This window comes from Ambystoma mexicanum, chromosome 4p, assembly GCF_040938575.1.
Source record: "Ambystoma mexicanum isolate Mex_15411 chromosome 4p, UKY_AmexF1_1, whole genome shotgun sequence".
NCBI classification, from domain to species: Eukaryota; Metazoa; Chordata; class Amphibia; order Caudata; family Ambystomatidae; genus Ambystoma; species Ambystoma mexicanum.
Genome location: NC_090927.1, coordinates 112,994,596 through 113,018,912, shown reverse-complemented (window position 1 = coordinate 113,018,912; position 24,317 = coordinate 112,994,596). Strand labels below are relative to the sequence as shown.

At 44.7% G+C, this 24,317-nt stretch overlaps 1 protein-coding gene across 5 annotated transcripts in view; it reads left to right on the top strand.

Moving 5' to 3' along the window:
• Positions 1-24,317, top strand: part of CAD (carbamoyl-phosphate synthetase 2, aspartate transcarbamylase, and dihydroorotase) — a 425,465-nt gene that overhangs the window by 24,584 nt on the left and 376,564 nt on the right. For all 5 annotated transcript variants that reach the window (XM_069605502.1, XM_069605501.1, XM_069605500.1 and 2 more), the window contains exon 2: positions 19,176-19,315. In XM_069605502.1, coding sequence (XP_069461603.1) covers positions 19,176-19,315 — 140 coding nt within the window. The remainder of the gene's footprint in view (positions 1-19,175; positions 19,316-24,317) is intronic.

The following is a 24,317-nucleotide window of genomic DNA, read 5'->3' as shown; positions in this document are numbered from 1 at the left end:
ATTTGTGACCAGACCTTCTGCAGCCATGCGTATAGTAGAGGTGGGTCTTGCTTTTTCCAGTTTTGGGCAATTGTCGCACATGCCGCTATGACCAGGTCTATAAAACTTGGCCTGTTGATCTTTCATTCTGCAGAGCCACACTTTCTCCCCCAGCTGGTCCACCTCTGGGAACATCTTTTTCATCTCTGCCTTCCCTTCAGACCAGAATCCTTTGACCCCTTGGTAGTCCCACCATATGTGCTTCCATGTACCTGCCTCTGAGCATCCCCTCCAGCCGCGATCGGAAGGTTCCGGATACATGGTGCTGAGCCTTTCGGGTGTGTAGGGTCATTGGGTAACTATTTTTATTCGCATTTTCCTAGTTTGTACTGCCCGGGTCAGTTTTGGTATGCTAGTCCACAACTCCACCCACTGCTGTTTTGGAAACTCTTCCCCAAGTGTTCTCCCCCATCTGATCATGTAGGCCCATTTAACTTCTTCATCCTGTGTGTTGATAAAGGTATAGAGAGAGGAAACTAACTTCTTGGATCTGGAGTTGGTTAGTAGGTACCTTTCAAACAGCACACCTTTTTAATCGCACAAATAAGTTTAGTTGAGCTTACATAATTTCAGGAAGTTCCCTTCTCTCATCACGATTAGTAACCGCTCTCAACAGATTGCAGAAATGGAAACTACATTTTCGCATTTCCACGTTCAGTATAGTAAATGTATCATATTTTGTGGGTATTCAAAACATTGTGTTCTTTGCACAGTTGCTGACTTTCGCTTGAGGCCAAATAACAATAGCAGCCAGTTTTCAGTGATTGACGCCAGAGACTGGTGGGTTTAGATTTTGTTACAGAATGCCACAAAAAAAGTCGCTGCTTCGGTCTAGTGTTTCAGAAAACCAAGGACAGTTACAAACAGCTATGTAAAATGTTTCCCTACAGGAACATAAGAACAATCCAGAAAATTCTGTGTTGCTGTTACCTCTGTGGATATATCATCTCGAAAGAAAATTAAATCGAAACCCCACCCTTCCCTCGTCCATGGCACAAAGCATACACATACTCGTAGTGTGCTATATACCAACCGCCCATCATTGTTATGTCCCTGTTCCGCTCTTGAATAATTTCTTTGCTACTTTTTCTGGCAAATATTGCACGGGTCTTAACATAATTCATGCATGTCCGTTAATGCTCCCTTGCGCACCTGAAGCAGCTCTCTACCATCATGCGAGTCAGGGTGACCTTGCATGCTAATACTGATAAGGTGTCCAATGTAATTATCATGTCAAGTTGCCACACAACTCACAAGGGGAACATTTGTACCGCTTGTTATACAATCAAATTCTATTTCAAAGTGCCACAAGCTGAAATGGGACTGCAGGTTGATGGAAAAATAAATCCCAAACGGAAAGTTACATTAATGCTCTGACTAGGCCTTGGCCATAGCTGCTTTATGGAGCAACTTGGCTGGGGTGCTCTGTTTATCTACCCTACCATATAGGGGGCAGAAACACAGCTACCCAGAGGCGTAGCCAGGATTGTCTTATGCTAATGTAGTTGGGCCCACTGCACTGACAAATATCTCTAAATGCCCACACAGCGCTGCTGATGGGCATTTACAGATTTGGGTGGGCCTTGCCCCTCAGGCAAGGCAAGGCGAATGGGGTCAGTAAAGACTGCCGCTGGAGAACTTAGTTGCATGTCATTTTTAACAGACTCAGATTTGTGATTTAAGGCAGAACGGTTGGCATGGCTTGCTTCTACTATAACTTTACAGTTGTATTTAGTAGTGATGAAGCAATGAGCTATGTGCTGGAGGATTAGCACAGACCCTTTGTGAATTAGAGTGGTATTTCAGAAGGCAAGGCCTAGAATATCAAAGAGGAGATTAGGTGTGTATTTGTCAGACTTGCTGCTTTAGTAAAGATCAATGATTATCATCTTGTGGGTAACATAAGAGGACTCTGTAATCCTTTTCGGCACTGGTGGTGGTGGCAGATGCTGGATATACTTCAAAGCCTATATATCCCGTTTCTGCAAAATGGGTGTCTCTTATGCAAACGAGATACCTCTAGGATTATAGTGTATCATGGCCTTCTGAAATGGAGATGTAAGCCAGCTTCCTATTCAAGGTACTGGCCGCAAAGCTTTTCCTTCAAGCTTCTTCCAACTGGTGGTCGCTGCTCCGATGGAGGATACCACTACAAGTGGCTCTGGTGGGCTAGACTGGCATCTGGAGAAAGAGGGGGGGTAACATATGACAGGCGGAGGGTTGGAATAGGCTGGGTCCTCCATTGCGTGGGTAGTCCTTGTAGAGGGCAAACTAAGGTTTGGTGCAAGACAACTGTACAAGGAAACCGAAATGACATAAGATGATGCACTCTTCTTTGCTCTTACTGTCTTCATTCTGTCCCATCTTCCCACCTTCTCTTTCTTGTCTTTGGTTCTCACAGCGATTTGAACCGTCCTTAGGGCTGCATAAGTACTGTATAAACAACCAACATAATATGACAAGGAGAAGTATAGGGAGACTGAATGAGACCATTTTAGAGCAGCCCTTCTCGTTGAGAATCTTCCTATCTCGCTGTGGGTAGTCACTGTGCTTCTGCTGGCCTTCCACATAATCAGAAACCTGACCGTCATTGGCGAAGAATAGTGCAATACGCTTCTAAGGGATGGTGAATTGAAGGTCACTGTAGAGGAATCGTTTGAGTTAAGGAGAGTCACTAGCCAAAAAGCAATGATCAGACATACTGAGGAATTACTAATGCACAATTGGTGTGGGCAGACAGACCGAAATGTGAAAGTCTGCCCACACCCTCCTTCCTGGCTGCCAGGAGGGCTGTGCTGTCATGCCTGATGCAGGTAGAACGACACGGGCGGAGTAGCCGCTAACATGCCTGTCCCTTAGCATACTAAACTTGTGCCACGTCCTCATTCGGAGCACTGAATCGTGACAGACCCCTTCCCACCCTGCCAATGTGTACCTGCTTCCTCACAGTTCCCTCTGCTTCACACTTGAAATGTAATGTTATGCTTTTATGCTCTGCTTAGCTTTTTTTTCCCCTGAGGACTCGGGAGACTTGTGCATCTGCGTTCCATGTGTCAATCGGCTGTGCTATTGCATGGGGATGGAAGAAAGTCTATGGTTCTAAAATTGCTGCCTTACGGTGTTGAGATGGATTTCTAAACTGACCTCATGGCAGAAGTTTAGGAGGCCACCATCGGTATAGTAAAACAGGGGAACTTTCTGGACAAGCCAGACCAATCTAGGTCGCTTGGCAGGCGGTCAAGACTAAGTCTCAGGAGGGGTGATAGTGATCGGAAGCCCACAATGAGCACACACAGCAACATACCACAAATTACTCTTATACAAGTGCACATGAAAGATGTATATAAATTTGTCGACTGGATCAATAGAGACAAGTAAACTTTAGTGATACGAAAAGTGACCACACCCAATACTCTACTATACAGCATATAGACAATACGTTTCCTTATGTGACAAATGAGGAAAATACAGCCACAACCTGTAAAGAGAAGGGTGGTTTAACTCACTAGGAGCATTAGAGAATTCTTTAGCGTCGTTCTCTAACTTTCTAGTGCAGCCCTAAGAAGTGGGGAGCCTTGGGCTCAACGCTACAGTTGTGCGTAAAAGCGCACGATCGAGCAGGTGAAGCAGAAAGCAAGTCATCTTGGGAAGGCTGTAGCAAGTCAGGAAGGGGCTTGAGGCAATGATGAATTAGTTCCCAGTATTCGAGTAGAATGTGCCATTGGCAGCAGAGCAGTTTTCAAAAGGTGAGTATAACTAGGGAGCGCAGGGTAACCCAGCCAAGATCAAACACCTTTATGGGATATTCGTGTGTAAAAGGGATCTGTTGTGCCAGGGGGAAAACAGCAAGTGATGCAAGGTTTCAATAGTAAGGGCTCAGAGGATGAGCCTGTGGGATTAATGAGGATCTGACCAGTGGTAACTGCAGCAGTTGGGTCTTTTCCGGTGAAGGGAAAGCATTGTAGAAGGGTACAGTTTAACATTTAGCGGAACTCTAGCGGGTGCTCCAGAAGTCTGACGGGGGCATGGATCCTTTTGGGGAGAAAGGCACCTGCAAGGGAAAGAGACCTGCCGCCCACTCTGATTGGAGATGTATTTGACTGTCATGGACTTGGAATAAGAGGAGCATACAGCTGTATGAGGGTACTATTTAGGGAACGAAAGCTGGAGATTGCACGGTCTCGGGACCAAGAACGATGACATGCTTTTTACCCCTTCCAGCAAACGTTGATGAGATGCACCTCCATATAAACATATCCCTTATTGGAATGACTTATTGACTTATTTCCTCTATGGCTTACAGTGCAAGTACCATGGATTGCATGTGTGCATGGGGTTTGGGTCTAGCAGAGGGGTTGACAGACACCAAGCCTCCGTGTACCTTTCACAGATGGGAAATATCCATTTGCATATCAGTCTTTCTCCCACCCAAATAGCAGTCCAGCACTCAAATGCTCAGGCAATTCTGTATAGAACAAGAGTAGCAATAGCAACCCCAGACATGTGTCTTCTAGACAGAGGATTAGCAATATAAATGAAGGAAAGGTAAAAGATATACATTCATGCATCATAAACCCGATTTATATAGGCGTAAATAATTTTTAATAACTTATCTAGCATTGAAATTGCAAGTGTAATACCATTAGATTGTTTCCGTACAATGGCCAAACATTGGGGAACATATGGAACATTTGATTGTGAGCAGATATCGAAGAGAGCAAGACATCATTTAAATCTGGAAGTCAACCTTTCAACAAGTTCCAATTTTGGAGGACGAGGCTCGTTTCTGTGGGATTGTATGTATCCCTGGAACAAAATCCAGAGCCATTCCATGAGTATGCATGGCCAAGTCGATGTCGGATCTTTCACAAATTCACATTCCATTTCTTGGTAGATTGGCTTGGCCACCCATTTTTTGCTTCGTTTTGTAAAGGCCAGGAGGTAACGAAGCATGCCGAAAAGTTCCTGCAGTTTTCGCTTGTTCCTTCCCAATGGTATTGTTGCTGCAAGTACAGATTGTTTGTTCTGGCCACCATACCATCTATTCCAAAATGCAACCTTTTGGGCATGTACTTTAGGTACATATTATGGAAACACCTCCAAATTTCCAGTATGACAGAATTCGGCGAGTCCCTTCAAGTCCCTTGAAATTGTATTGTACACGATCTTCTCAAGTGCTTTGTGTGGAGTGGAACAAGGCACCAACCACTTCTTCTTGCTTTCCTGCTCCTTCGATAAAGGTCCATGTGCACATTTGTGGAAATGTTGGTTTTCTGTCCACGAGTGTATGTTGGAACGATGGTGCATCAATGAACGCCATTTTTCAAGTAGAATTTCTAAAGATCCATGTTTTGGAGCTCCCCCAAAGATGGCTGCCGATAGACTGAGACCACTTCAAAGGTTTTCTGAACCCTTTTTTAAAAAATTATTTTTACCTGCAGCTGTAATAGTATTGATTTGGCAATGTTCCATACATCAAAATGATGCCGAATATGTAGAAACTGCTCTCGCATGGCCTTGGCTATTGAAACATGCCTGTCAGTGGCTATCAGGTCTAATTGCATTCCCCTGGATTCCAGATGTTGGATTGATTTAATGAAATCATGTTTCTCCATGGCCACAGACTGACTGAACTCGCCATGTTTTTTGCTTTCCGTGTCTTGAAAGTGTTAGTGCAGTACTTAACGGGAAATCCTGGACTGTCACACTGTCTATCGCTGGCTAGCCTGACTTTTGCCAGAGAATGCACTGTCTGTTCGAGTTTCCATGCATGACTAATAGCGGGAATAAGAATTCCCTCTGATATTTGTAGTAGTGGGTTTTAGCAATGAACTTGAGTCCCACAAATTGATAGAAATTGGAAATATTACTGATAGTCGATCCGCTGAACAGTGAAGCTGCTGAACAAAGTAAATTTCCAGCAGGCACTTTGCTGAGTATCTGTTGAGCAGACGATTAAAACGTGTTATGGAGGTGGACCCAGCTCGCCTGTATTTTCAGGTTGGTGCCTTGTAATACAAGAGATAAATTCACCAATGACTCCCTGCATATGCTCCCTCTTAATTTATCACATTTAATCATGTGTAGTCTCTAGCAGGTAGCTGTGGAATACATTGTATTGTTGCTCCTTTAATAGCCAATCGTCCTGCAGTACTAAGTTTTGCGAGTCGCCCGTGGTGGACAATTCCCCCAAACTTTGCATACTGAAGTCTTATCTTGAGGTAATTTTGTCATTTGCATTGACGCTTCACACTCTGTTAGTTCAGGGTGTGATATTTCCGCATGAATTGGAGAAACCGGTGACATTGACTCGTGGGTAGAACATTTTTAGAGGTGTAGATTGTGTCAAAGTGTCTGCAAGCAATTGCAAAGCATCTTCATTGTTCAAAATCGCCCAGATGAAACTGAAGACAAAGTAGAAATGGTACATAGTAACTTTGTATGGTCCGCAGGTGAGGTGCCATTCATTTTCAGGCCACTGGACCTATGCATCATGAGTCTGGATAGTCTGCACCACGCTGTGCCTCAAATAGTAGTTGCTGCATTGGGAAATGCGTTCGGTAAGCGACATCCTTTATTTCAGTTGTCTGATTCGTTATACTCCTCTTCCTTCTGGACCTCTCAGATTTATAGAAAAACATGCTGAATGTATAGCACACATACAGAAGATACGATTTCAAACTAAAAATATAATATGACAAAAACATCTGCTTAACTCCTTCAAAACAAACTAGTTTGTTCTTTATCCTTGTTTTCTTAATTTGCGTTGAAACCGTGGACTTCGCTTTGCCGGCCAGAACATCAAGCTGAAAGAGTGTTTTTATATGGTTTACATTAATCAAATTTCTTTTCGCCCCAAACATATGTACACATCTACCTACAGAACCAACTTGGCATACTTCAAAACATTACATTAGAAAAATGTAATCCCAATCCAATGTTATGCTCAATTGTATTTCATATGGGGGTATGTATACCTCTGGTCCATGTGCATCTTCAAATTCAACAGTTTCAATACATTTCCCCGGAGAGAATATTCATAAGTTAAATGCCAATAAAACTTAAATGTAAAATCTTTCATTGCACAGAGCACTTCCTCAAAGTAGTTTAAAATGATTACGGACCATATACTATAAGGTTTGTTGTTGCAACACAAATGGAACATTCGTATAACATACCTTCAAAACCTGTGTATGTTATTTGGTCATATACATTTCAGATTTTTTTTTTTTTAAATATATTTTTATTTTATTCCTTAAGGTCAAACAAACACACTACAACTGTTTCAAAACATCACTGGGTGGCACACTACCTAGACAACCATCAACCGGGTCCTCTGTTTCGTTGTCACCCTGGTGAGGGTTTGCCAACGAGGCCACCAATTGCCGCCAGGCCAGCAAGGGCCCTACTTGTACATTTCAGATTTCACCTGATAACCATCCGATATGACACGTGGACTTTATCTGAGATCACCCTGCAAAACACAGTGATAGGAATGTTGCATTCACAAGTAGTTTGCTTTGTAATTTTTCCTTTGGGATATATTCTGCATTAGGGTAGAAGTGTTAGAGCCAAAATCAGAAAAGTTTGAAACCGTGCAAGGTTAGATGCATTTCCGTCTCAAGTATATCCTTTTATAGGATTTACTTTCATTCTAGCAAGGAAACTGTGTACTCATACCTCATACTCTCGACCTGTTGCAAAGGAGGAGGTTATTGTATTCCTCGTCCCAGCATCCCCCTATAAGACAGTACTTGTGTTAGTACGGATGAAAAAGCAAAATTAAACTGAAAATATTGGCTACAGAGGATGGTACGTATAGGGGCACTCGTATATGCCACTTTGTGTAAATAACCAATACTATACATAATAATTTTCAATGTTTTCATTCCAAGCATAAAACATGCATGTATTGTTCATTCACATATAAAGGACTAGTACAATATAATTACTTGATAGGCGACTGATTGATGAAGAATCTTGCTCCTTCATTTTCAGTACATTGTCAGAAAAGAGTACAATGAAAAAGGCACATTAGTATTAGAAATGTGGCCACATCCAGCGCTCTAAAATATCACTTTGTGCATGTTGTTGGGGCTCACCATTGGGATACTAGGCGTGTGCTGGTGGTTTCGTCACTGGTGACGGTCCGTGCTATCAGTGAGCTCTACGTAAAGGACCCATCAACCAACACATTTTGAAAACAATTGGGCAACTTTTAAAGGCTGCTATGGTCGTTTTTTAAATTTTTTTTACTAAGGGTCCCGTTTCACTGATTTATTAGTGTACCAAAAGCGGGGATATAGAAAGTAGTCTAAAGTGAAACATTGTACAATTTAGGTGATTCTGGTAACCAGGGAAACTTAAGTAATACAACATTGATGGAAATAAACACCGAAAACTCTAAACCGTTCATGACGTTTCCTTTTCAAGAGTTCATTGAGAAGACATATTTATACAGACCACTGTCCTTCATCGTCCATTACTCACCGGACCAAGCGTGTGCCGAAATTGAGTCGGAATTGCATTTGGAAGCAATTTATGAAGAATTCTGGGTCAACGCTTTTTTGTGTACTTTGATTGTTTGTACATATCATTGAAAAGGTGCAAGCTGCAGGCTCCCAGGATGACTGTTGCTCTACTTTCAATCTCATCCACTGGAAAAACCGCAATTTTTAAACCATCTTCTTATCACATCAATATCCTTGGGGAATATATGCAGGACTGTGCCTGGAGTTTTGAGATGGCTCGCAGAAGGGCAACTGAAATCGATACATGAAGGCATTCTTGAAAAGTCAGTAAAAGCTGTATACAAAAATATATTTAGTAAAAACAATGGTGTATGAATGTGAATAAAGCCGTATTACGCTGATTTGTCTGTAAAGTTTGTTTTTAAAGAAAGAACGTGTGTAACCTAGACGAAGTAACACAGCAATCACTTTTTGCAGAATTGATTTATAACGCAAATTGTAACACATTACTCGTCCATTGAATGAACTTTCAAGCACCAAAAGAAAACCTGCTTTCAAACATGGACCATGAAAACCTTCCATTCTCTTACAATGCTTAGTGATGCAACGTGTTATTTACCGAGATCCAAATATATTATTAGATAATGGAGAAGTCTTTGAGATGAAAAATTAGAACACTGTGTACCTTAGGTAGAAATCGATAGAACCTTTTCAGAGAAAGGGATCTATGAACATACAGAACCAAATAGGTGACCTACCCTTACTCTGTCAAATAAATTAGCCGATTTAGCAAGCCGGGGAACAATTAGCCGTGGAACAGGTATCCGGGGAACAGGTAGCTCGATGACTATATACCTTGTGGATGTTCTACGGGTAAATGGCTAATGTGTTTATAAAGGCTTAGAAAAGTGGGTGTATATGTGAATGTGTAACATGTTCGTTGACACCACTCGGCCTCAATGCCAATGTTTCACATCTGACCCACCCAGCCCACTTGTGAGCGCATAGGCCTGCTAGTTGCTCGTACTGCCTATAGGGCAATAGGGCCAGGCTTGAACTGCACACACACAATGCTTGTGTGGGACATTTTTATCAAAGTGGCCAACTTTTGTGGGCCAGTTCGATGAGTTACTTCAATATGCGGCTAGTAATAGTGAACACAGTTGGCGAATATATATTGTTTTTAAATGCACAATTTGCATCACCTTTTCATCAAAATACTCCGCTTTGGGTAATATTCGAACAGTGTCCGAAAAGGAATGAATAGCGACTTCGAACTGTGTGCCACGTTTTCATTGCTGCCCGACAATCTGAAGGCCCAGCATGACCCTGTTCATGGGTGCCAACTGCCGTTGATACTAGGGAGGAGGATGGATGCGGATGCAAAAGGCCCAGAACACTGCTCAACGGGCAAAAACATATGTTAATCAGGGACGGGGTCTTGAAGAGGGGGTGTGGATTCTTGGACACTGGGTCTGGCCTGGCTATGTGGTCAACAGATATCCCGGAATATGGCATGCATTCTTTGAGGATAGTCGTAGCCACATTAGCATAGCGTGGAGGTATGTGGGCACAAGTACGTTTGGAAATCGCGTTGTTTCACAAGATATATAAGGGCAGAGCTAACATAACCCATATCTTTTAACAGATGAAAGAAACCCGACAGAACTATAATGCTGTGCATCTGTTGAGTAATCATGTTTGGTTTATTATTGTTAGGTTTCATAAAAGCCACAGACTTCTATTCCCCCCCCCCCAAAAAAATCAAAAGGTCTGCCTAATTTTGTATGATGCGTAATGTATATGTTTGTGCTCGGAGACCCCCGACTGGGCCATGGAGTCAGTTTGCTCAGAAGCACTTTAAGACAAGATAGCAGCACCAGTGAGATGGATGGGGGTGCAGATATATACTTCAACACCAATCAATAAGGGCAACTCAACGGTTTGGCAAAGGGAGTCTGTTTAATGACAGGTACAAAAAAAGGGGAGTCATGAATATCATCAATGTTGCAATCTTCCTTCTCGCTTCAACTCCAATGAACTTCATAAAAATCCTAACATTTATGCTGAAAACTCGTCATTGACGTGTAACACTCAAAAGTTGACATGCAATTCTCTTGGTTTGGAAAAGGTAACTTTACTATAGGTACTATATCTGTATATGTAACGGAGTGAGGGGATTGGGTAAACACGGTCAGGTGGGCATCTAAGCCCTTCCTTAAAAAAAATGACTACTGCAGATGTCACTAAAAGTACGACGTCCCATTGGTTCTACTAACTATAGGACCCTAGATTACTTGGTCCACTGTGATTGGGTTGGAACCAACCCATGCATACTTTTCCACTTTTCTTATCAGCATGCAGAATGGTCAGCCAGGTGCAGGGTGCCCCTCAACTCACCTGGCCTGCCTCCAATCAATCATCACTTTAGTGGCTATGTGTCAATCATTTTGCTGTGGTTGGCCTCGAGACTGCATCTTCTGTCTAGATATCTTCTCCTGGCTCAGTCATGTGTGGGTCTTGCTTCTGTTCGTTCGGCTGGTCACGTGATTCAGACACCGTGGATTTGCCTTTCTTCAACAATTTGTGTATTTAATTTTATGTTCACCCACCACCTGCCTTCGCCTTCTTATCTTGCCCCGTCAAAGCAGTATATTCTGGTCCTTACTTCAGTTAATTGTAGCTACTGCTCGTTCATTTTGATGGATACGACCTTGGTTCCCTAGGCACGATTTGCCTCTGGTGCGTTTCGTTTCTGCCGCTCAGCTCCTGATTTCGTTGGATGTGAAACCTTTCTCAAATGGCCTTAGTAATTTTTGTTCTGATTTTTGTGCAAAGTGGAAGTATACTTCATATAATGTGCTTTATTTGAGGTAGATATGTATATGGCACTTGCCGCACTATCCCTCTACTAAGCATAGCAAGCCGCACGATTCTTTGTTTTCTTGCAGTTTCAAGCATATGTATACGTGTTAACTAGTTGAGTATCTTCGCCATGCTCATTGCTAAAACTTATTACTTTGACATTGTCTTTTCACTTTAGGTTCGATATCCTTTGTTCATGGTGTTTCGTCGCTTTGTCATTCTCTGGTCGTCATTTCTTCTACATGCGAGTCAGGTTTAGGTTCTTGTGACGTCACCATTCGTCTTCCATTAAGACCTTTTTGGTTTCTTCAGGGACTGTACTCGGGCGTTCTTCGGCTCGTCTCATTTGTTGATATGGCTTTCTCAATAGGTACCTTACTGTCCATGGTTTCCTCGGTAGTGGTACTTCAATAGGCATCGCTCTTCTGATAGGTATTGGACAGAGCCCCACTGCGGCTCTCTGCTGGTTTATTTGCTTATCATACGTCGCATATCTCGGTGTGAACGTTCCTGGTACTTCAAAATGGATGGGTGGAGTGGGGGCTGTATTTGGGACCTCCTCTACATTTTCAATGCCACACAGGTTGTGGCACCTTGAGTGTCCACACCCACCAAGCTGCCTTGCGAGCGCATTGTCTTATGTGCAAACTGCAATCGATACCGTGGAGGGAGGGAGGCTGATGGATGGACTTAAGAGGGGAGTCTGGAGACACTGGGCCTGGGGAGGTCATGTGTACCATGATCACTGTGCGGAAGATCCCTTTGAAGAGTACATGGTGTTTGGCACCTTGAGTATTCCCACCCAGCCCCCTTGGGAGTGCAGGATCAGAAGTGTGAACTGCCATTGATACTGGAGGGGGGGATGGATTGGCATGAGGCAAACACAAAAAGCTTGGAACACTGCTGAAGCAGCACAGTTATGTTGACGGGCGGGGTCTTGAAGAGGGGAGTCTGGGGAGGCCATGTGAACAATGATTCCTGTGCAGAAGATCCCTTTGAAGGGTACATGGTGTTTGGCACCTTGCACATTCCCACCCATTACTGGGGGGGCTGATCTTGGTGGGGGATTGATGGGGACGAGGTGAGCGCAAAAGGGCACCAACCATTCTTTTATGACGCTCATAGACGATTGAGCGTGTTCTTGACTCACTGAAAAGTTCAAACAACTATTCGTATATGGTCATTTGCATTTTATTTAGTTTGATGTTGATGGCACAAACAAACTGCAAATTGTATACTTGAGGTTGCAGCACAGTGTGTGAAAATCCCCTTTAATGGCCGCTGTCACTGGGGAATTTGGCGCGAATGGCTTGCACGACACAGGCTGGTATCACTCGTCGAACGTTGAATTCAAGCCTCCCGTATTGCCACCATGTAAACGAACGGTAGGCCACCAGCCTGTACCACCTGTGAAAGAGAAACATTAATATTTTAATTGAATGAACCAGATAAGTGTACCACCTTACTTGAAAATGCATCCTAAATTCTATGGCATAGTTGCCCTTAGAAAAGCCATTTTCTGGAAAAATGTACTTGGACAAGCATCGACACATTACAAAAGTGAACACCCATTCAAGCCAGAACGGTTTGGGCCATAGACGAATATTGTTTTAGTTGAAAGTTTGACACGTAAGAAATGAACACTCATTTCCAATAAGTGAGAGAAATGTATTCAATTTACGTACTAAATTAATTTGTCAGTGATCGATCGAAGTTGTGACAATGTAGGAAAACATGAAATGTTAGTCCAAGTTGTCAAAATCACATCACTTATAGAGTATACTTACTCGTTACTTGGATTGCGAGGGCGAAGTTTGTGTATAAGGCACCATCATAATCCTTAACACGGACCTTGTGAGGCAGGCTGCCCTGAAGTAATGCAGCTCTAATGCATAGCGGTGGTGTGCCGCCTTCGGCTATGTAGGCCGAGCATCCAGCGTTTTCTTGGAAACAGTAGTTGGCCACCTTGGTTGACATGACCTCACAACGGTTGCGGGTACACCAGGTGGAAACGTCTTCCATGCGACTAGGCTCCGGCTCATGCTCCGTTGATTCATCCGCCCAACTATTGTCCTATTATTTTTTTTCACCCCACCACCCTCACCCCATTGTTTCCGCTTCTTTCTCTTTCCATTAGTTCCTCTTCGGAATACTCAGGCTCGTACTGGTAGGGTGTTTGTATGTAGGAACTACTGGTAAAGGGGAAGAAAATGCATTGCAATGTTAAAAATATCCATAGAGCAAATAAATGCACAATCAGCACAAACTGACATTTGAAATTATAGGTTTGTTGAAGATATTGATATAGTATGACTAATATTTAAATTAAGCGCAAGTACCAAGTTAAATCTGTTCTGCTAGTGTAAGTACCTGTGTACTAGGAAGATAGCTGAACAGAGCAGAAACAAATCGCGGCCAATCGAAACTAAATAGAGTGCATTTGATTTTAAATCGTTTCAATGTTGTCTACTCAAAGGGTCTGTTTATACTTGTTGAGGAAAGAGGCGTCCTGGCATTTCCATTAAGACGCGTCAATAGCTTGCGCACAGAGAACGTTGACGGGGCACGTGCATTGGCATTGTGAAAAGGGGCGTGAGCGCCTAGTGATGTCAGTTTGAGGGGCAGGCGATCTGTATTCTTGCCACGAGGACACTTGAACTTGGGGCGATGCATCAATGAATAAGATTGGCACAAGATGGCTGCGTCTAACCCGTTGTTTTTGCATATGTAAAAGTTAGGAAATCTAAGGTAAGGTGCATAAGAACAGGTTTGAACATCGATGAGGGTATGCTTAAAAGTACATGCCCGAACGATCGAGACAATGCCCATTTTGAGCGAACTTTCCCTTTAATTTGTCTTGGACTCCTCATGTCCCCACCCAGTGCATTTGTATGCTTTCAGTATGTATTACTCTTTTAGACCGTGTGCGAGAGGCCTTTTTAGAATTCACAAACTGGTGACTGGTACAAGAAGACTAAACCTGTAGTGTGTGTACAGCGAAAGATGAGCACACCTACGTTTGACGAGTGGCCTGCAGAGTAGGGCGCAAGCCCAGTGAAGTATCTGGTTGCGTTCAGGCGGACTACTTGCTGCACCTTGAACTTAAAGAGCAGGACTGGAAGACTCGGGCAAGGCGCTGCAGACTGAGAATTACTGCGCAGAAGGCCCAGTGAGTACGAGGGCAGAGGCCACTTTCAATGTCTGGATTTGGTCCAGCTCTGCTTTCCAGAGACCCAGATGGTGGTGTGATCTGAGAACTTGACACCCTCTTCAAAACTACCCATGGCAAGTAGGTTGCAATGGGGAGCCTCTGGAGAATAAAATCACTGCACCAGGGTGCAGGAGTGTGAGACTTGGAGTCTCTCAACCTAGCATAAGGTTTGGTGGAGCAGCAGCACATCTTGTAGCAGGAGCCCCTCAACATGGGTACAGAGTGTACCAGATGGATAGGAATGCTTCAGGAGGACAGCAGACTATCCCTAGAAGGTTTGGATATCCAAACTCCGTGCTGTTGGGCATGTCCACACATAGGGTGGGGTGTCTAGGAGACGCTCATCTACTCTCAATTGGAAGGCAGTCCTACAAAGGGTACTTTGGTGGGCTGTGCTCCGGGTCTGCTTAAGCAGAACAGCCATTTTGGCCGTTCTTCGTGGTCTACTCGAGCAAACCAAAAAATGTTGGTGTATGATTTTTAAGCATTCATTAGTAGTCTGATGATCCTGTATGGACATCTAGCTATTAACACCCCAAAATGTCTGCAGGAAGGGGGTAGCAAAGGAAATGTTGCTGTCACTAACCTAGTCCAACACACTCTGTGCGTGAGAAAACTAACCCAGCGACAAAATGGGGTGCTCAAGGATCCTCTCTACCCCGATTGCCTTGTGGGCATCCAAAGGGAGTTGTATCTACAGGGGGTTTGCAGTCCCCCTCCCACCTGGACGGCGAAAGGAAAGCCCCCAAAAAAGTATGCAAAATGTATTAGCAGAATAAGTGGTAACCAAAGGAATCCCCAAAGTGATTCTGTCCCAGTATTCACACATTCACCCACATCCACTACGGCAGCCAGGCTCCACCTCCTTGCCATCAAAAACATATTACCACCCCACCCCTCTATTATTTGGTTTTCCTCTCTACTCTTTTGCTTCAACTCTTCCATCAATTGAACTTGTCAAAGCAAGACTCCACCTGCGAATGTCCGGATTCTCCTTTACCTACTCTCCAACCCCCCCCCCCCCCCCCAGGCTGGCACTAGATGCTTTGATGTCCAGTTATTTGTTTTGTCCTCCTGAGATCTCTGGTATATGTTCCCACTTTCCCAATTCATCTTCTGTTCTAACTCCAGTCCCACAGAGCTGATTATGAAGGCATCCTGGCCTTGGGGAACGCCTCTGCTCTCTTCCTGTTGACTGTGCACATAGGTTTTATGTATTGTTAGCGAGTTTTTTTCATTGCGGTAGATTTCATGTATTTTTTAAAAATAAATTGGGTATTTTTTTTTTTTTGGGTTTTTGTAATGGTTGATTTTGCCGCACATATATGCGGGGTGGGGGCCTGCAACTCCCCTTAGTTCCTTTTCATTATTAGAGCAAACAAACCCCACCGTTTATTTTTGGCAAAATCCGTTCAAGAAAACTCGATGCCGTCTGCTGCGACAAAACCACCCATTCTTTGCACATCATTTCTGGTAGAAATGCTCTCCAGTCTTTTTACCAAAGACATTTCACTGCAGATATTATTTACCCATATATGACCTCAAAATGCAGGCGTGTGGTGTTTGAGTGAGGCAGTGTTGAGTGGGGAGAGGAGAGGGCCAACGTGGGGTCTCCTTGCATTTTGGGGCAAAAATCAATTGTTTAAAAAATAAAGTGAAAACGCATCCTGCTGCTCAAATACATTCCAAGGGTTGCTAAGGAAATTGCCAGTTTTCTGGAAGGAGTATTAACAGTTTGGGAATAGTGATTCGGGAAGGTACTGAGGAAGCCAGTGTAAAGCCGGAGACGATCCCAGTAGTCTCTGCCATGGGCAGAATATGCACGGCACTTAACCACCTGAGCTGCACAGCTGCAATTGGGAACAACTGAATAGTTCATTTTTAGTTGTAGTACTTTACATGTTTCTAGTCTGTTTTTTAATCGATCCCTTGCACTGCAATATTTGCTTTAGCCAGTGCTCCAGATAAGATTTTGAAGTGGGAGTGTTTTACTTGCTATTTTTATACTTTGAGAGAAAATACAATTTCATGGGAGTGGTTCAGCCGACGTGTGCAGAAAGTGAACTGTGTGGAAATGATAGTCCTGCATGCAGTCCGGATGATCACGGAACATGTTCCACGCCCCCCCCCAGTCCCAACTAACAGATCAAGCATAGAGTGCACTGGCACCTTGTCTCCAATGGAACAGATGTGCGCTAACACACTGAGCTTCCCTCGCATGCACAGAATCTCATGGCCCAATGTTGGCTGGAGAGTTAGCCAAACCTCCTTCCGAGGCTGGTAAATTATCCACTGCGGCCCTAATAATTACAGTGCTTAGAAGTTGAAGGAAGCCTGCATGAACTGCTACATACAGTTAAATACCCATCTGGATTACCTCTGCAGGGACCCGTCTTGCTTAGTTTCCATTTCATTATTTATTGTGTAACCGCGCTTGCACTGGCTGGAGTGGCAGGTTTTGAATGTTTAGAATTTTAGTCTTGAAGATTTGAAAGATGCTGTCAACCCTGTGATTGGTCTAATGTCAGGCACTGAAGTGTGAGCAGGGGCCTTGCTGCTGCTGACCAGCTAAATGACCTTTTACCATACTGGCCCCAAGCTACGGTTAGTGGATGTTTAATGTGAAGTAGACATTCAGTACTCAGCCATGACTCCTACATGGTTTTGAGGTGCAATTATTTTAGATCCTTTTTTATAATTCGAGTGTTAATAATAAAGTGCTTTTATCCAGAGCGCTTTACACAGTACAGTTTTTTTAAAATACTATTAACTAATCGAAATTGGTACTCCTTTTTATTAACCTTTGAACAATGAAAGGCAGAGTGAATCTTTCCGGGATTCGCACCTTCGACCTGCAGATCATACACAGGTTGCAGCAGCATGCGCTCAACCCACTGAGCTATCTCAACAGCCTGTTAATTAAATTGTAAGAGTAACAATGATTTGCCTACAGGAGTGTGAAATGTATGCAACAGCCAACCAAAACATGACTAAACTGAAAACGTTTACACATTAATATGAATGAAAACACCACATATGTTTCTTGATAATGCTCACAATGCTGGAAAGCCCAAACATATTTTTGTGTAATGCAACCATGCATTCACTTGAAGCATAAAGTGTTTGTTACGAAGGATACATCCAAGTGGTAACTTTCCATCATAGGGAGCTAAATATGCATGCCTAATGCTCCTCTGCATGCAGCTACAGTTGCAAAACACAGCAGATGTTAAACAAAAGAAACCCTGAATTGCCTGTGTGCTAGTTCCTTCTGACAGGCTAAGTGCGCACAGTTCAGCGAGCAATGCCTTGTTTTCAGGCTGCTTCACTGGCATGCAATACGCATCAAGTTGCTCTGGCTTCTGCCAAGTGACCCGACCATGGCCTATGCTCTGAACTAGTGCCTAAATGAGACGCAGAGAACGATGAAAAGTGTCTTTTACTGCTTAAAAAGGCCTGGTAGTAGGACCCTTCTCTCGAGGCCAGGAGGAAGAGCGTGTGGTGCGGCTGCAGCTGTTGTGCTTCTCGGAGAGGGTAGTGCATTTTTAAAATAACTTGTTGCCACAGCGTTTTCTTCCACAGATTGCTAATGTCTGGTCTGAGCATTTAACACCACCTATTTGAATAGAAGGTTACGTGTGACGTCACAGGTAAAGGCTGCTCGTGCAGTCTAATCGGCTTGAAGTCTTGAGTACACATGGCCGGGTAGTGGAGTGCTTGCTGATAGAGTCACAGGTTTGCATTGTGATGGCGGCTAATCCATCTTGCCTTGAGTAAAGTTATGGAAGGAACTCGATTCCTCTGGAGGGCATCTGTCCCTTTTTTTCTCAGCCAATCCAGAAAGGGTCCGCCATTTGCTCTTATTAATAATGGCCCCTCTGTTTGGCAGTCCAAGTGACCCCCGGACCAGTTTGTTGCCACTCCTCAACGAGGAGTGTCTTGAGTCCCTAGGCGCGCGGGGGGACTCGTGAGGCAACAACAAATACATCTATGGAGGGAAATGAGTCTTCTGGTTCTCGGTGTACAAACCCACCAACCCCACTCCAGCTTTTTCTGCCCCCCCCCGGCCCCCAGGCTAGTTTCCCGTTGGTCCCCATTCCCGAGCTGCTCCTGCGCCCCCTCCACATCCCCTTCTCTAGTAATTGGTTTAGAGGCCTTTTACCCATTCACTTGTTAGCCCTGTATTATTCTAACCTGTGCAATAAACCTCTTGTTGGATTTTTGTCCCCCCCCCCATCCCGGAAATGGGATCCATAAAGTGAACCTTAAAGAGATGGGTACAGAAATAAGACCTTATTGTGTGGCAAGATTCCATTCTGTTTGTATCTGCATTAATAGTTTATGGTGCAACAGCCAAGTGCTTTACTGTAGCCAGATGCCCCGTGCACTAGTGCAGGCCTGGAGACTTGAAATCCTTTGCGATTGGGCCCTAAGTATACACTGCTGCAGCACTTACTTGCGTTGAAGTGTTTGCAGGATTGTATAGCTAAGCTTTGTGCATTGAGAGCAAGTGATCAGACTGTCAAGTCTTAATGAGAAGGCGAAAAACAAGTTAGGTTTGTTTTAATGTTTCTTCTTCTCCCTCTTAGTTTTCCAGACCGGCATGGTTGGCTATCCAGAGGCCCTGACAGACCCGTCCTACAAATCCCAGATCCTGGTGCTCACCTACCCGCTTGTCGGCAACTACGGCATCCCCCTGGATGAGCAAGATGAGTACGGCTTAAGCCGGGTAAGAACCCCCATTTCTGTTTTTTTTAAATAATATAATAATAATTGGTCATTTATAACGCACTTAATACCCAGAGGTTTCTAAGCACGGACCCGGGGATCGAACCTGTGGTGCACCGCGTCATGTTGCCCCTGCGCTAACCTCCCGAGATATTAAATTCAGCATGTCCAGACAAAAGTACACATTTGCTACATACATTGTTGCTTCTGTAAAATTAATTTGAAGGCTGTTTGAGTCTTTGATTGCTTACATCTGATCTATCCATGCACGTCTCGTGGTTTCCTGGACATCTTATCTTCTAGTACAATTTAGTTTGAGTTAATCTCCACCCCCCTCCCTAACACTTCCCACTGTGTCACATCCTAGTTTCTGTGATCGGGGTACCAGTGGAGGTCCAGGTGTTAAAGAAACTCTTGCTGAAATAATGTTCCCCGCAACAGTACTTCACTGTTCTTTGATGCTAGTGTCACACGAAGAATTACATTGAATAGAGTATTTTTTTTTAAATGTGAAAGTTGTGACTTATTTAGGTGGCACAAGATCCTGCCAAGCGCTCTGCAAATCCTCTGCTCGCTCGCCGTGGCCCATATCCCAGATGGTTTACACCAGAACTGAAGACTGCAAAACAACTGTATAAATCTCTCGAACGCAAATGACGGAAAGATGAAACCAACCGGAGTAGATCCACCCTAGCCCGGCACCATCGCCACTACAAAGCCGAAATCCGAAAAGCAAAAAAAGTCCACTACACCTCTCGAAACTGTGAAAACCCCAGCAAAGAACTCCACGAAATCATTTCTGAATTCACCAAACCAACCTGTACCACCACCCAATCAACCCCATCTCGGTCACTCCAACTCATGACTCTCACCTAGCCTTCTGCAAAGCCATCAAAACCAGGCTATTTGTCTGACCTCTTAACCCCTAGTTCTCAACCTTTATACACTGAAATATACCCAACTGTATTTTTGTGACCTAGCACCTCCAATCATCCCCATTGTAACCAAGTAACCACCTTTTGTAACCGTAATCTTGACTATGTGCACATTCATGTACAAGCGCCTCAATGCCTTTGGGCTGTAGTGCGCTATACAGATGTAAAAAATACAAAAATAACTCTCTCCACTTCTACACCACTGCTCTCGAAAGAACAAATTCTCAACAAACTACATGCCCCCGCCACGTAACCCGCCCACCTCATCTGTCGCCCCCACCCCGCCTGCCACAGCAACTACAACCCAACCCACCTTCGACTCGTTCACACCAATATCAACGGACCCATTCCTCAAACTTCTCTCTGCGCGGAAACCATCTGGCTCCCCCTTTAGTCCCCTGCCCCACCTTAATCCTCAAAGAAATATTCTCATCTACCTGCGCAGGAGAGTACGTAAGAACCACCATAAATGACTCCCAGTCCTCGGGAATCTTCCCTGACGCCTTCAAAACTGCTCGTCAAGCCTCTAAAAAATAAAAAACCTTCCCTCTACCATCTCGACCCCAAAAACTACCGCCCCATGCCAAACACCAGGTTCCTTGCTAAGCTCATTGATCGAACCGCATACTCCCAACTAAATGCCTTTGTCAAAGCCAACAATCTCCTCGACCCTGCACAATCGGGCTTCGGACCGCGACACAGAACTGAAACCACTCTGACCTCAATCTGGGACGACCTTAAGATCACTGCAGACTCTGCGGGATGCGCTGCACTAATCCTTCTAGTCCTATCCGCTGCCTTTGACACAATCAACCACTCAATCCTCCTCTACCGCCTCCACTCCCTAGGAATCCGTGGAAACGCTCTCAAGTGGATAGCCGCCTTCCTCAACAATCGGAACCAAATAACCCTCCTCTCCTCCTTTGCTTCTGCCACCCGACCAGTCGATACTCGAGTTCCACAAGGAGCGTGCCTATCTGCCCTCCTGTTCAACCTCTTTATGTCCACCCTCCCAGGAATAATTCGCCCGCACAGTATCCTGTGCTATAACTATGCCGATGACGCCCAATTAATCTTAAATCTCCTCAACTCAAACCCCAACTGTCAGCCTAACCTCGCTGTCTGCCTCCTTGACATTTATCGCTGGATGACCACAAACCACCTCCTCTTAAACCCACTTAAACCGAAATCATGGTGTGCGGCAACACCAAGCTTCTCTCCCCCCCCCCACCCTTTACCTTGGCCATCATCCATGGGCAATCCACCGACCACCTCGACCCAGTAAAAAACCTTGGATGCACTCTCGACCTAATCCTCTCTCGCCAAATCAACGTCTCCAATTCCTGCCATTACCACCACAAAATTCTTAGATGCATTTTCCGTACCTCTCCTTTTCCAACAGACTCGCCGTTGTCCATCTATTGTAATGTCAAGACTGGACTATGCCAACTCCCTCTACCTCATGGTCCAAGCATACCACCTCATTAAACTACAAAGAGCACAAAAGGCTGCAACCAAATTGCTTTTAGCACTTGGCCCAAGAGATCACACCTCTCCGGCTCTCAGAACTCTACACTGGCTCCCAGTTGGACGAAGGGTGGCTTTCAAAACCTTATGCATCTCCTACCGAGCAATGCATAAAACCGGCCCTCTATACCTACAGGACCAGCTAAAACCCTACCACACACCAAGCTCTGCCCTCCTTCTAGTGATGACAAACACCAACTCCATCAGGAGGATCATCATTCTCAGTCTTGGCCCCCACTCTATGGAACTCGCTTCCACCCCGCATTCGACACACCGAAGACTACCTGTCTTTCCGTAAATTAGTGAAAATGTGGCTCTTCCCTTAAAGAATCGATGCTTAGAACGAATTGACTAGCCACAATAAGCAGAAACCCAAGGTTGTTGAAGAAAGAAAATAAAAGAGCAGAGTCGATCGAACAGATACTGAGTGAAACGGATAGAGTAAGCAAATTGGAAGGAACTGATGGAGCGGATCATGTGGATGGAGCGGCTGGACTAGATGGAACTCAACCCCGGAACACCGTCTGCACTACGCTGGTTCCCGGTTGATCCATAAAACTGCCTTATGGGGCCTCTGCGCTACACTTGTCCCACTTGTTACTTGTCGCTCCACTGACTTTGCTCCAACTCTACTCCCACAGTTCCTGGCTTACCTGGCTCTGACTTTGATTTGTATGCTTATTCTCCCCCCTCTTCATTGATTGTTCCTACGCCTTCTCAGCTCTACCTGTCACCACCTTCGGTGGTGCGGAAATAACTTTGGACACCTACTTTGTCATACATCAAGCACCATTTGACCCCTCCATCTACATTATCGAGTTCCTGCACCATCTGACTTTTCTGGATCCTTCTGGCTCCCTCTGTGGTGATAACTTGGTGTAACTACATTGTCCTGTCTCAAGCACCTCTGGACTCCTCCATCCACAGTCTTGAGTTCCTGAACCCTCTGACTCTTTTGACTCGCTCTGGCTCCCTCCCACCTCCAACTTGAATTCCACCGTCAAACCCATCATCACCTGGTCTCCTATTGTTTTTCCTCCCAATTTTCCTCACTCCTGATTCCACATTGCCCTCTACTCTCCCCCCCTTTATTTAAAGAACACGCTGATCTCTACCCTCTACATTCCCGTTCCTACTATTCTGCTCCTACCCACCTGTCTGTATCTAAGTCCTTGGTATGCAATCCTCCTTATCTCCTTCTCACCTCACTCTCCCTCCTACCATCTCCTCCCCCCACCATCTCCTCCTCTCCCTCCTATTCTACTCGCTCCTCCTGATGCCTAGTCCTCTCCACTATTTCCCCCCCCCACTCTTCGACCCATCCTCCTTCCTTTTCTCAACGCCCTAACCTTCTCTACCCCCCTACTGCCAACCAGTCTGCCCTCATAAACACTGCTCTCTGGAACGCTGGATCCATCTGTAACAGCTACCCATGATCTTTTCTTTCGCCTCAATCTTCATTTCCTCTGCCTAACTGAGACATGGATTCAACCTCACAACACCTCTGTCCCTGCTTCCTTAACCTCGTCTTCCTCTTTCATCCATACCCCTTGTACCTCTGGTCAAGGTGGCAGCGTTGGTCTCCTATTCCACCCTAAATTCATTTCCTCCTCTTCATCTCCAACTCTCCCCTCTTTCTCTACTTTTGAATTCCTCTACAAGTCCTTCTCTTCTCCCTACCCTATTTCCTTCCTGTCGTCTATCGACCCCCTGGTCCTCTCTCCTCCTTCCTTGATGATCTGGATCACCGCCTCTCACTTATTTCTCCACCTGCCTCTCCTTTAGTGGTACTTGGCGACTTTAATATCCATCTGCCTTCTCCCCGACAATCTTCTCCTCTCCATCCTTGATTCCTATCTCCTCTCCCTCCTTCCTTCACCCTCTACTCACTCCTCTGGTTCCACTCTTGACCTAATCTTTTACTCCTCCCACCCCTCCTCCCCTGTCTCTTCTCTCCGTTTCTCTCTGACCATGCCCTACTTTCTCCCTTTCCCCTCTCTCTACACCTACTATTACTAATCCCTCTCCCCCAATCTACTCACGTTGTGACCTCCGGGACTTTGACGCTACCCTCTTCTTCGACACCTGCTCTTCTTCTCTCCCATCTCACCATGACTTTGCATTACTCTCTTCTGATGATGCTCTCTTCCCTTTCATCCTCTATCTCCACTGCCCCTGACCAACTTTACCCCTTTTCTCTCTTTCGCCCTACTCTGAAACCTTCTCAACCTTGGCTTACCTCCCATCTCCGCTCTATGCAACGCCTTCTCAGGCGATTAGAGAGACTCTGGCTCAAAACTCCCTCGCTTTCTAATCGAACCTCTTACTTCTCTTACCACGCTCTTTACAACTCTTGTCTTGCAACTACCAAGTCCTCTTACTACTCTAACCTTCTCCAGTCTCAAGCATCTCCTCCTTGTCAAATTTTTCAAACTCTTACCCGTCTTCTCTCTCCTCCTACTCCCGATCCCTCGTCCAACTCCACGCTTTCTCCCTGACTTTGCTAACTTCTTTTCCGCCAAAATCATCTCACTCCGCCAA